This window comes from Sander lucioperca, chromosome 17 (assembly GCF_008315115.2).
Source record: "Sander lucioperca isolate FBNREF2018 chromosome 17, SLUC_FBN_1.2, whole genome shotgun sequence".
Lineage (NCBI taxonomy): Eukaryota > Metazoa > Chordata > Actinopteri > Perciformes > Percidae > Sander > Sander lucioperca.
This window is the reverse complement of record NC_050189.1, coordinates 1,594,477-1,608,522: the sequence shown is the minus strand read 5'-3', so window position 1 is coordinate 1,608,522 and position 14,046 is coordinate 1,594,477. Positions and strand designations below refer to the sequence as shown.

General features: G+C 40.9%; 1 protein-coding gene across 3 annotated transcripts in view; it reads right to left on the bottom strand.

Moving 5' to 3' along the window:
• Window positions 1-14,046, bottom strand: part of pde5ab (phosphodiesterase 5A, cGMP-specific, b) — a 142,767-nt gene that overhangs the window by 108,334 nt on the left and 20,387 nt on the right. For 2 of the 3 annotated variants that reach the window (XM_031299825.2, XM_031299826.2), the window contains exon 1: window positions 849-1,178. The exons of the other annotated variant lie outside the window; for it this stretch is intronic. In XM_031299825.2, coding sequence (XP_031155685.1) covers window positions 849-946 — 98 coding nt within the window. In that variant the 5' untranslated portion in view covers window positions 947-1,178. Of the gene's footprint in view, window positions 1-848; window positions 1,179-14,046 lie in introns of those variants that run through there. 3 annotated transcript variants of the gene reach the window in all.

Genomic DNA, 14,046 nt, shown 5'->3' with positions numbered 1-14,046 from the left:
CCACAAAGGCTGATGTGTGCAAATCTCTCGCAGTTTTTTGTAATGCAGTCAGAAAGAGACAAAACAACAAACGCAGAGCGATGTTCCGATGTGACCGATTCAGATGAAGTGCCAGGCTGATGAAATTCACATATATGCCTACTGCAAAAAACAAAATAAACGCTGCCAGAGAAAGGCTGATTTAGAATCTGTGTTTGCGTAACAAATTAGATGGCTAATTTGCTCTGAGTCACGCTCTCTGGGGTCTAAAATGAGGCTGCCACAGGAAAAAAAGTAATTTAATTCAAGGCACCTATGTGGACGGCTTGTATAATTATCACCAAGGACCTAGTATACAACAGTACGCGCTGAGAATTAAACAGAATAATTGGCAGCAGTAAAAGTTAATCATTTAAGGGCCCTGTGCAACTCTCAGAGCTGTTACTGATTGTGGAGTGAATGGTGAAATGAAAAGGAGCTGAGCTGTGAGAGGAACTGGCAGCAGAGAGAGACGCTCAGTGAATCCAGCAGAGTGCATTCCAGCAGCTGTGCAGGTACACTACCTGAGCAGGGACACAATGCACCTGAAAGACCCACAATCCCTTGTGAGAGGAGGTTTCCTGTTAGATATGATTAGGGCAGGGTCATATAGCTCTCCTGTCTTTAATACAGAGGTAAAGTGATTACTAACAAAACAGTTTGGACTAACAGAGGAAATTAAACTGTTCCTGATTGGCTGTGGAGCTGCACACAAAAGCAAAGTGAGGGGTTTTGTTGTACAGATTCCCACTGGAAACTACAATCACATTCACCCGGCTGAACAGAAACAAAGTAAATCAGGTTTAATGACCAACCCCACCACCTTATACCTTGACGCCTTCCTGGTAAAGTAGGAGTGAGTGAACTCCAAGTGGTCGTCCAGCCACGCTTCCATCCTCTCGCTTTCTGGGGAACAGCAGTCCTCCATGGCGCAACGGCGACAACAGAGTCTCCCACTGTGAGCTCCGGTTACTGGCTACATCTAACCACAGCAGAGCCGGTACCGAATTATGAATACGGAGAAATAGAGAGAGCGAGAGAGAGAGAGAGAGAGAGAGAGAGAGAGAGAGAGAGAGAGAGAGAGAGAGACAGAGACAGAGACAGAGACAGAGCTGCACGGGGGCCGGTCCGTCGGTGCGCGCTGATCATAAAGCGTTGACTGTGCGCTTCCTTGTTGGTGAAGCGACTACTGAGAGGGGGGGGAGGGAGAGAGCAGCAGTAGGCTACCCCCTGTCTCTCTCCTTTATCAAAAAGGACGGGCGCCACAAATAAACTATATACCCTACTTTATGTTCCTAATGTAGGCTACTGTGATAGCATTGAAACAATTTACTACATTAGACATAGGCCTACTATTGAAAAACAAAGATGCATATGGTGCTGTCAGTATGGGAGTAAACAATTGCTTTTTTCTAATTCATTGTACTTCATTGTAATGTTATTTAATGATTTTGCTATGAAGGAAAAAGGCAATGATGATCATAGCCCAATACAAACTTGTGAATCATTTTAAACTGCGGACATTAAAGGGTCACTCCAGTTTTGAAGTTTGTTATTCAAAGGGACTGTCAAACCCCTACCTCAAAGGCCGATGAAGTGTTGGGGTGCCCGGAACTTTTAAAAAGAGATTTTTAAGCTGGAAACTGTGGCGTTTATTAACAAAACAACAAAGAAACATACTCAAACAAAGGGCACAAATGTACAGAACCCCAGAAATGACATCCGAAAAAACATAAAATAAATTGTTTCCACAATACACTAATTTGTGGCCACGAAATGCTAATTTGTTTACACAAAATGGTATTTTGTGGCAAATGTGGGCATGTTCTGGCTATTTTGGCCTACTTCCCAGTAAGCCTCGACGTAGGCTTATTGGCGATGTAATCAAAATGCGTTGGGAGGATGTTGTATATGGATTGTTTGCTCACTGGAACAACGTCCCCGAGACGTCGCTCTGCGGCGTTTCAGCGACATGTAGCCACTCTTTCCACGACTTGAATTATCAAAGTCATGCTGATATTTACAGTAGGCCTAAACATCGTCCAGACATCTGCTATACGTCCTATAGATACTATACTCATATTTATACATCGTCCAGACGTCTGCTATATGTCCTGTAGATGCTAAACTCATATTTATACATCATCCGGTCATCTATTTTTACATCGTCCAGACGTCTGCTATACGTCCTGTAGATATAGATATGTGGCAAGGTGTGTCTTACAAGACAGCAAATTTGCGTAGAAGCTAAGGACTTAAAACATAAAACTACTTCATCACTTATCTTTATCAGTGTCTGTCACATTCTGAGTAAATGTGTTTGAATGGGTGAGGTTGTTCCTGCTAAGCTCAGCATAGTCAGCACCTGACCTGACCTGAATTGTATTATCTATCTGTTTTACAGGTAAGTTGACCACAAACTAAACTCTAGTGTTAAATAACAGTAGTATGAGTTTGTAGAGTCTTATGGCGTTGTTCCATCACATGGTACCTGCTCGACTCGCCTCGACTCTACTCGTCTTCTTTGGTTTTCCATTATGAAAAAAAGTCCCCGGTACCTGCCAACAGGTACTTTTGTTAGTGTCACCTCGATACAAAAAGGTGACGTGAAAACCTGCAGACTACTGATTGGTCAGAGAGAATCGTCACTAATCACTGCTTCATCATTGCTAGCGACAGACGTGGGTGTCCTGAACAAACCTGCCATTTTTAAATAGATTAGCCAGCGGAGTTTTTATTGCTGCCTCCAGCTTCTGGCTGTGGTAACAGCCACATGCCAAGAATCACAAACAACACACCTTCCACGTTCTGTGTGTGTGTGTCGCGTTAGGTCACGGCAGTTTCCTGCGGCGTCGCTATGACGACCAGCCACGCTCGCCTCACGCATGAGGCGGTACTCAATCTGCAACGGAAAATGGAGGACGGGGACGGGAGCCGAGCCGAGCTGATACTAGCAGTGGGTAAGCGCCATTAGTGTGTGACTGTGACCTTCTGAGACATTGAAATTGACCGTGGTGGTTCTCACACCCATCTCATAAAATATGGTGCCTTTGTCGTTCTTATTGACGCTAAAAGTCGCCTTTAGTGTTTTAAGTAAATGCGCTTGGTCGGGACTATTGCCGTGCCTTTAGCGCTTTAAGTAAACGCGCTTGGTCAGGACTATTTCCGTACCTTTTGACGCAATTATGTTAAGGAAAAGGTTGTGGTTGGGCTTACGTGACACGCGGGAACTACGGGACGGTTGGGTTTGGGAAAGGTTCGTGGGTGGGCGTACGGTTCCGTTACACGCGGGAAGAACGGGACAGTTGGGTTTAGGGAAGGGTCGTGGGTGGGCGTACAGTTCCGTGACATGCGGGAAGAACGGGTCGGTTAAAGAAAAAAACGACTATAGCAAGCGTGACGAGCGTGACGCGAAACCCCGCTCTCCTTAGTGTGCTTACACTAATTATACAGTGTATTTTCATGTTATCTTTTCATGTTATTTCAAGGCATTGGTTCCAAGAATGTGGTAGAAATCAGATAAAAATGTGTGAAAGGTCGAGCAAGCTAGTGTAAATGAGTGAGTCGACATACCCACACCAATTACAGCTGATATGCTAATGCTGTAGCCTGTGTTATCATGGTCAAGTCATATTGTTTAAAGGATCATTTCTGATAATTTGGTAATGAGTTTGCACAAGTCTTGTATGTTTAAATGTGTTTTATTGAAGTTTGTGTTTGAGCAATGAGAGAATAACAGTGCCTGAATTTGTGATTTAAAACACCTTAATTACATTAAGTCAGCTCATAAACATAAATCGTTGGGGTTTAGGAACAGTGATAAGTTTAGTTCATGCAAGTATAGACTGGAGTAAGATTAAGATACTTGTTATTTTTCCTAGTGTTTTTCATGTAATCTAAGTTTATGCATTACTTGCATGTTTGTGTTTCAAAAGAGAATAATAAGATGCTAAATGCGTATTTTACAGCTAATGTTACTTACTGTTACTTACCCGTAAACCCTGTGAGCATAAGAGAGAAATGTAATTGAGCACTTACCATCAGTATTTAGATAGGAAATCTTTGAAAAGAGGATGAAAAGTGGTACAGAGATGAATGTGTTTCTATGGCATTGTGTATGAGTTTCCATTAATTTGAGCAGGTGCACTAGTATGTGGTACTGGGTTATGGTGTATAGGAGTACAAGGTAACTGTAATGTGCATTGGCAGTAGAAGTAATCGTCTGTACATGATGAACGAGTTTAAGTGTGTATGCTAGAGACAGCAATCCTGACCTGAACTGTATTATCTATCGGTTTTACAGAAATAAATGTGTTGCTCCAGAGTGAACGTCCCTTCATTCTAAGAAGTGTAACATATACTCATATTTATACATCGTCCAGACGTCTGCTATACGTCCTGTAGATGCTATACTCATATTTATACATCGTCCAGACGTCTGCTATAGACCTAACTAACCTTTTTTTACTATTCTACATGAATCAAGGTGATTTTGGCCTTTTATGATAGACTGTCCCACATTGGGAAGCTGCAGGTTTTCTCAGACAACTTGTGCTAAGAGCACTAAAATGTCTATAATTTCTAATATTAATGTGTCATTTGCATTTTCTCTTTTGATTTGATTTGATTATACACACATTGCACACGTTGAGGCAATGTGCTTACTGGGAAGTAGGCCAAAATATCCAGAACATGCCCACATTATAGTTAGGCTACGTCTATTTTGTACAAACAAAACAAATTAGTTTTTAGTGGCAACACGTTAGTAGATTGTGGCCACGATTTATTTAATTCTTTCCAGATGTCATGTCTGGGGCTCTGTACAAACAGAGAAATACAAAAACAAAATTAAACTAAGGCAAAATAACATCAAACAAACAAAACGGCAACCTCACAGCAAGCTTCCAAGTCCTTTCTCTCTTGCCCTTCTTCTGAAGGCACTTTTAATCCCTCAGCCTCACCTAACTGGACCCTACCACCTGCACAGGTAAGGGGGAGCTAAACTGAAAGAAAACCATAAAGCTATAGTGCGTAGTTTCTGTCTCTCCCATGAGGAATTCAAAGTAATGACAACAAGACTGTCGGTGCATCCACATGACACAAGCCTTACGTGATCGCGCTTCGCCCCGGCCCCTCCTCCACACAGTTGCTAAGTAGCCAGTCGGACAACCACCGAGTACTCCGAGCTCAAAATCCAACATGGCTGCTCTGTGCATCAACAGCAGTGAAAGCTGTAGTAACATACATTTATAGGCACTTATGTCTTATTTGTGTCTCACTGAATCAGTCATACATACAGTCCTGTTCATCTTCTATCTGTGGACATGTTGCTACGCTGTTTATATGCACAAAACCTAAAACAAAAACCAAAAGCCTAATGTCTTGTTATCAACTGGCATTGCTAACAGTGGCTAACCTAGCTAGAGCTAACCCACAATGAAAATGAATGACTTGTAAATGGAACGCGTTCAACTCGGGAGTGACGTCATTCCCAGCTCCGGCTTCTGAGTTTCGAGGTAAATGGACCTTCCACCACAGCGCTGCGGAGGAAGGTCTGGCTAGTCCACACAGCATTCTGGGATGGGAGAAAAATGTGCTCTGGTTTATTGGCATTTCTTTAAACCAATCACAATCGTCCTGGGCGGCGCTAAGCTCCAGACGGAGCCATGGTGCCTCTGCTAAATAGTCTCGATAAGGAACTTGTTTTGATGGAACGTGCTCATTCAAAAGTTGTTTTAGTCGTGCAACAGAAAACTCGAAAGATTGGACAGATAGTTTAGCTAGCTGTCTGGATTTACCCTGCAGAGATCTGAGGAGCAGTTAACCATAGTCCTCATCAATCCACCGTAGTTAAAAATTCCAACAAAAAAGAAAGCGGAAGATTTTCCTGCGGCACCGGAGCAATCCTGGAAGTGGAACGTCAAGGATAGAGATTAGCAGTAACTTAACAATACAAATGCAGTCCCGTACAACTCGAACGGCCCTATTTTAACGATCTGAAACGCAAGTATCAAACGGCAAACGCAAGTAGCTTTGTGGGCGGATCTCGGGCACTGTTGCTATTATACTGGTGGGATAAATGACTCTTGCGCCCGACGCAAATCTAAAATGGGTTGTTCTAAAATGAGGTCTACATTACCCGTAGGTGTGGTTTGGGCGTAACGGGCAATAAACCAATCAGAGCATTATCTCACATTCCCTTTAAAAGCAGGCGCGCTTGTTCGTTGGCGGATTGCTATTATAATGGCAGATTTGCTAGGCGCACACTCTTAATACATCCATGGGCGCATGCCAGGAGCGGTTCACAGCCGAGGAGACCTACGTTTGCTATTGATTTTTCTTTTTGTCAAAATGTAAATAAGGAAATGTCACAAAAACATACTTTCCGATGTTACCATACCATAGTCCTCATTAATCCACCGGAGTTTTGAACGCCAACACAAAGAAAGAGGAAGGGTATGGACACCCGGCCATAAATGAGTCATATCCAGCGGAATTTCCGGTGGCACCGGAGCAATCCTGGAAGTGGAACGTTGTCGATATAGAATACCTAAACCCTGATGTGGTATTACAGGAAATTAAAGTCATAACAGAGTATCACACATACACTGATGTCTATGTGCAAATAATAAAGTTATGCAAATATCCTATGTATCAAAGATACAGAAGAGAGTTTGTGTATACTGATTTACCTTGGTTTTTACACCATGCACATTTATTATCTCCAGGGAATAAGCCGCACATTAATTTCTGTTCAGATATTTGGTTTACACAATGCTGATTTATAGTGGCTAAAACCCTAAAGACCTTTTAGTCACATCTGCAGCAATGAATTCCCCAGAAAGATGCAGATAGCTCCTTTTCTAACACTCACACAAACAAAGCAAATATTAACTGTGAGAAATGTATAAAGTGGTTTTAGAGACTTTTAGAGATTTTTCTCAGTTAAATATCAGCCGAAATGATCAGCTCTATCAGCTTTTAACAGCTGACACCGGTTGCAGAAGTGGAATGAATAAATTGGAACAATTTTTGCAAGAGCAAATTCTCCACAAATTATTCATTTATTAATCTCCTTTGACCTTTTTGAGCTTTTACACTCTAATTAACCTGATAACTTAAGATAAAAAATATATAATAAACCTAAGCAGTAATTTACTTTTCAATTATCCTTTGAATCACACAGCTGGAAGAGTGCAGGCTTTTATTGATGAAGTGTAATGGCTTTCTGTCCTCTCCAGTGTCCCCCCAGCTTGACACTTGGCCCCCGCCACTGGTGTTACCTTACCAGCAGATGGTGGCCGGTGGTCCCGGGGGGGTACCAAGCCCCTCCAAGCCTCCCACCACCCCCACAGCACAAACAGCTAATCAGAGACAACAGAGCCTCAGTCAGTCTAAAGTAAAACTAAGTAAAAATGTATTTGTGGAGTGCATTTCACAGACAGAAATCACAAAGCGCTTTACAAGGGCATAAAACAACATACACGAGAACACAATAGATAATAAAGACACAATATTATAAATATAAATCAATATTACAAACAAGGCGTTAACCAAATGCCTGTCTTAACGTGTGTCTTTATCTAATTTTTAAAAGAATCCAGAGAAACAGCAGAGCGTAACGGAGGAGGCAGAGGATTATATAGTTTAGGTGCTACTAGTCTATATTAAGGTTATTATAGTTTTGCATTTTTCATTAGTTTTTATTTTTATTTCGTTTTGACTTTTTGTTTTCAAATTCAGTTTAGTTTTAATTAGTTTTTAAAGCGGGTTCAGTTTAGTTTAGTTTTTATTTTTTGAAAATGCTTAGTTTTAGTTTAGTTTTTATTAGTTTTAGTGTTAGTTTTAGTCTTTTTTTTGTAATATGGGTTATTGTCGGGGATTCAGAAAGGTCAGAAAAAAACAAAAACATCATACAATTTTAGAAATATGTATTCACAATGTATTCAACAATAACACCAGTACAAACAATGTACATATGATGATGAGCACAGATATGTAAACAAGAGCAGTAGCAGTAAGTGCTAAATGTGTAAGTGACGTGTTCCAGGAAAAAACCTAAATAGCCAACAGACTAAAGAAGACATACATGAACAGGTGTTTTGAACTTTGGTTCGAGTAAAGTGGCGAACTTTTTGAAGTCAATCGACTCACACAGTTGTGTAGACATCCCAGTATCAATCCACATATTAATTCACGTTTCCTCCCGCTTTTGGTGTTCCTGGGTATTTACTAACCGTTATTGGTTATTATAACCAACTATTGGGTCTCCGGTGAAAGCCCTCCTGTAGTGTTCTCTGTCCTGCTGTTGTCTCTGTCATGCTGCCTGGCCCTGTACCCATACATCCATGCCCATAACGTTACCGGGGTTAGCTTCTGTTTCAGGGAAAGGGGGCTTTGTGTTCTCTTTTACCTTGTTAAGCTAGGTTAGCCTCCTTGTGCACGCTTCTCAAATGTAGGCTACTTTCAAATTCGTGGGATTTTTCCCTGTAATAAATTGTCCACATATTTTACCACCTTCCACTGCAAGGCACTTGCTTTTATCTGACTTTCAGTACCGCCATGATGCCAGGCGAGGGGCACAGACATGTTGTGTTCAATTTGATATGGAATGTCGAAATTTCTGGGTTCCCAGTTGGTAGATATAACGTTATTTGCTCTATGAAAGACATTGACAAAGATGAAAACTAAGGACATTTACTCGATCATTTTATTTTAGTTAGTTTTGCAAACAGACATTACAGTTTTAGTTTAGTTATCGTGCTTTTGTAATGCCTCGTTTTTATGTTTATTTCAGTTAATAACAATGTTTTTTCCCACCTAGTTTTCGTTATTTCGTTATAACCTTGGTTATATCCACGACGTTCCACTTCCAGGATTGCTCTTGTGCCGCCGAAAATTTTGCCGGATGTCACTCTTTTCGGCCAGATGTCCGTCCCCTTCCTCTTTCTTTGTGTTGGCGTTCTAAACTCCGGTGGATTTCTGAGGACTATGGTTAACTGCTCCTCAGATCTCTGCAGGGTAAATCCAGACAGCTAGCTAGACTATCTGTCCAATCTGAGTTTTCTGTTGCACGACTAAAACTACTTTTGAACGCACACATGTTCCACTAAAACAAGTTCCTTCCTGAGGCAGAGTCACCTTTAGCAGAGTCACCGTGGCTCTGAACGATGCTTAGCACCGCCCAAGACAATTGTTACAGTTTAGAGACTTAAGCACAGGCGTAATGTGAGACCGTTTGTTTGACGGAGTGAGTAGCTTTGCTGCAGCATTCTGGATTTACTGAAGACCATCCAGAGCAGAGACTTACTGAGTGAGGAGAAAAGAAGAAAAAATAAAAAGGAGAAAATAAAATCTTAGGATTTCTTTTTGAAAAAGAAATTAAGTTAGCAAATTAAGCAGTCCGGGCTTCCTTTCCTTCCTTTCCTTTGGATGCGTTGAAAGAATTACAGAGAGCAATGCACCTTTAGCCCAGTCTGATGGTGACACCAACAGGCACATTCAGTGGTGGAATGTAACTAAGTACATTTACTCCAGTACTGTACTTAAGTACAAATGTTGAGGTTCTTGTATTTTACTTGAGTCTTTTCTTTTCATGCCACTTTCTACTTCTATTCCGCTTCAGAGAGAAATGTTGTAGTTTTTACTAGTTACTTTACACATTAAGATTGCTGCACACAAAACACATGTAGTTTATAAAATCTGATGTTTGATTCTAAAGTAAACTAGCCAACAATATAACTGAACTGATTAGACCATTAAACACACAACTGTTTGGATCCTTTCCAGCTTGTGAGGATTTTTCTGCATTGAGTACTTTTACTTTGAATACTTTAAGTACATTTTCCTGATGATACTTACATACTGTTACTTAAGTAACATTTTCAATGCAGGACTTTTACTTGTAACAGAGTATTTTTACACTGTGATATTAGTACTTTTACTGAAATATAGGATCTGAATACTTCTTCCAACGCTGGACTCATCATCTTTGCTCTTGTTATGGTCTGTGTACTGTGTACCTGGGGTTTCTTCAAGTTGCATTGTATCTTCACAGTGTGTTTCATAATTACATTGTTCATGCTGTATTGCTCTGTGTTGCTTTATGACCTATAAGCAGCCTTTCTGACCAAACTTCTGTTTGACACTGATGAGGAATGACACCCCAACCATTGTGTCACTTTTTAGACAATCTACTGCCATTCATCTCTTGTGAATATCTGTCTACTTCTGTAGTTTTCTGCAGGTGGTGCTACTGCGTGAATACCAGAGTCATTAGGATTCATCTTCTGGGAACCATGAATGTCTGTACGGTAGCAAACCTGTTGTAAATCCATCTAGTACAGTGGTCACCAAACTTTCCCAAGCAAAGGTTGCTTCTCATGTCAAAATATAAGCCATGATATATGATTATTAAATACTAGAATATATATAATATATATTGCCCATGAACAATAGCAGTGTTGCCAACTGGCACCACTAAATTAAGTGACAAATGCAATCCATTTTTGTACAATTGCTTAATAATAAAAAGTCTCCAAGTGATGTGCCATATGCAAAGCTTTTAATGTGAAACAAGAGCAGCAGGAAGTGATCACTTTTAATCAGCAGTAACTTAGTGTCGCTTTGCCAGACCATCCACACGCTGCGGAGCGGAGGAGGGTCTGGCTACTCCACACAGCATTGCGGGATGGGAGAAAAACGTGCTCTGGTTGTTTGCTCCGGACGTAGTCGCTGCAAAATAGTTGTGCGAGAGAAAACTCAGATTGGACAGATAGTCTAGCTAGCTGTCTGGATTTACCCTGCAGAGATCTGAGGAGCAGTTAACCATAGTCCTCACAAATCCACCGTAGTTAAAAAATTCCAACAAAAAAGAAAGCGGAAGGAAATGGAAATCGGCGAAAATATGTGCACCCGGCAGATTTTCCTGCGGCACCGGAGCAATTCTGGAAGTGGAACGTCAAGGATAGAGATTAGCAGTAACTTAACAATACAAATGCAGTCCCGATACAACTCGAACGGCCCTATTTTAACGATCTGAAACGCAAGTATCAAACGGCAAACGCAAGTAGCTTTGTGGGCGGATCTCGGGCACTGTTGCTATTATACTGGTGGGATAAATGACTCTTGCGCCTGACGCAAATCTAAAATGGGTTGTTCTAAAATGAGGTCTACATTACCCGTAGGTGTGGTTTGGGCGTAACGGGCAATAAACCAATCAGAGCATTATCTCACATTCTTTTTAAAAGCAGGCGCGCTTGTTCGTTGGCGGATTGCTATTATAATGGCAGATTTGCTAGGCGCACACTCTTAATACATCCATGGGCGCATGCCAGGAGCGGTTCACAGCCGAGGAGACCTACGTTTGCTATTGATTTTTCTTTTTGTCAAAATGTAAATAAGGAAATGTCACAAAAACATACTTTCCGATGTTTTGGGCTCACTCTCACTGAATCACGAGGTTATGAATGCATGGTGATATTTTGCAATGTAGTCTACCATTAGACCGAGATGACCTCACTATAGACGATGCAGCTCTTCTGTCTCTCCTCTCCCGTGCTGCTGCTGGGGCATTTGGGTTAAGTGGCATCGGCACATGCAGTTCAACATCACATCTCCTTAAGTCCTCTAATATTTCCTCATTTATGTCATCAACACATCCATGATTCAAGGAAATGTTGTGTTTATGTATGGTTTGCAAAAATGGGAACTGCTGGGTCCGTGAGATGAGAGAAGCAAAGTGTATGTGTGGTGTGCACACTCTACATTATGGCCAAGCATGCGCCCTTAAAATAGCATCTGAATAACACGCCACTGACTTTAGACTAGGTTTTTCCTGGTCTGTGGCGGAATTGTTTTCTGAAACTGCAAAATAGCACTAGGGAACAAGCCTCCTCTTTTTGCTGAACCGCCCCCTGGAGCGCAAGTTCATTCCCTAATTTACCGACGTGAGTCTGTGGAGGGAAAAGTCCGCTGTGCGTTGGGTGCAAAATAGGAATGATACATGCATCTGTGTATAAACTCAATTGCGCTGGGTGCAAGATAGGGCCCTAAGAGAGTATTGTCATTGGTGGAAATTAAGAAATTATCTTTCAACTCAAACACTGAGTGTCAATACTGAAATGTTCCTATGTTGGTCTTTTCTGTACACACAAAATCAATTTCCTGTCTGTCCGTCCAGGCAGAAGGATCCCTCCTTTGTTGCTCTTCCTAAACTTTCTTCCATTTTTTCACATTAAAGTTTTTGGGGGGAGTTTTTCCTCATCTGAAGCAACGGTCTAATGACACATGGTGCCGTATGCTGTACAGATTGTATTGTGATTTGTGACGTTGGCTATATAAATAATATTGACTTCATCCTGATCTAGTAGATTTCACTGGATAGGTGAAAACTCAGTTAGGGGATCACAAATCTCGCATTGGCAGACCTATCTCCATAGCACTGTGTAAGTGTGGTGGACATACAGACCTGGAATTGCAACAACATTGTGCTGCACAAAAAGCAGAATACAGCATCTGTCCTGTCCACTTGCCTTTGTCCATCCCTTGTGGTCAGATCACAGCCAACATTGTTGAAAGGCTTTCTCTGAATGCTCAGGGAGCACGTGCAGTATGTGTGTATAAGAAAGAGTGAGTCCAATCTAGTTGCGTGTTGGTGTGTTGGTATGAAAGTGAAAAAAATAGCTTTGGGATGGCGGAAATAAATGCTTTCCTTACAATGTTGTCCCATTTACAGTGGGCTTTAGGGTCAGTTTATTATGTGCTCAATTGAACTAATTAATTGTACTTTTGGTAACGATGATATGTCATGACTTTTTTTTAGGCAGAAAAGCCTAACCAGGTACAGTGGGTCATAAATAAGCCTTGGATAAAAATCCTTTATGCAACGCATCTGCATCATGTTATTGTAACCTGTTATAATGTGTCAAACACAGGACTTTCACCCAGGAGAGCGGGGTTCGCGTCCTGCTCGTCACATGTCACAGAACCGTATGCCCACCCACGACCCTTTCCTAAACCCAACCGTCCCGTTCTTCCAGCGTGTAACGGAACCGTACATTTCTTAAGCTTTAATGAAAGCAAAACTGAAGTGGAGATATTTGAACCATAGTTGCCTTTCTATATTATTATCATTTTGCTGTCAAACTGTTGTCTTTTTGTTGTTTTTGTGTTCATTCTGTTTTTTCTAAGTTTTTGTTTTTCTGATTGTACAGCACTTTGGTCAACTGTTGTTGTTTTTAAATGTGCTTTATACATAAATTTGGATTGGATTGGAACATGTGTAATTGATGAACAACATATATAGGACATACACAGTAATATACAGTAAATGTTTTCTGATATGACGCCCCTATCATCGGGACTATATCATTTGTCATTGGCTTCCAAACATCACAGTTCAGAATCAGAAAATGATTTATTGCAAAGTAACACATAACCATATTAAACATATTACAAGGAAATAATCAATAAATACAGAAACAAATATGTACAATCTAAGTGTTTAACATAAAAAACAGGGTGTAATGTTTAGTGCAGGATGTGCAGAAATGTTGAGGGATGTGCAAAAGTTCAGGATATATAGTAAGTGCAGAAGACAGGTATATAGTCCAGGATGAAGGTTAATATAAAGCGTAGTGTCTAGCGATGGGGGGTTTAAGAGTCTATGTCAGTGGGGGTCCGGGGCCTTGTTAATGAGGCTGACTGCAGACAACTGGCGTGAGGTTTATTGCTCAGTTACAAAAATAAAAACAGTATATAAAACAGATTTCTCATCTGACTGTGCTTAAGTGTGGTTAGGTTTAGGGTAAAAAAAAAATGACTACTTGGGTTACAGAATGCTCATGTGTCTGGTAAAAAGTAATCAATGTTAATTGATTCTTGGCCTGGAACGGTAATAAGTTATTCTTGAGAAGACAGACTCACTTTGACACAGGAATTTGTATATTTTAGTGTGTGAATTTTTGTAGTATGTGTATTTCTTTTTAAAAACCTTGTAAAGTGTCTTTGAGTGTTAAAAAAGCGCTA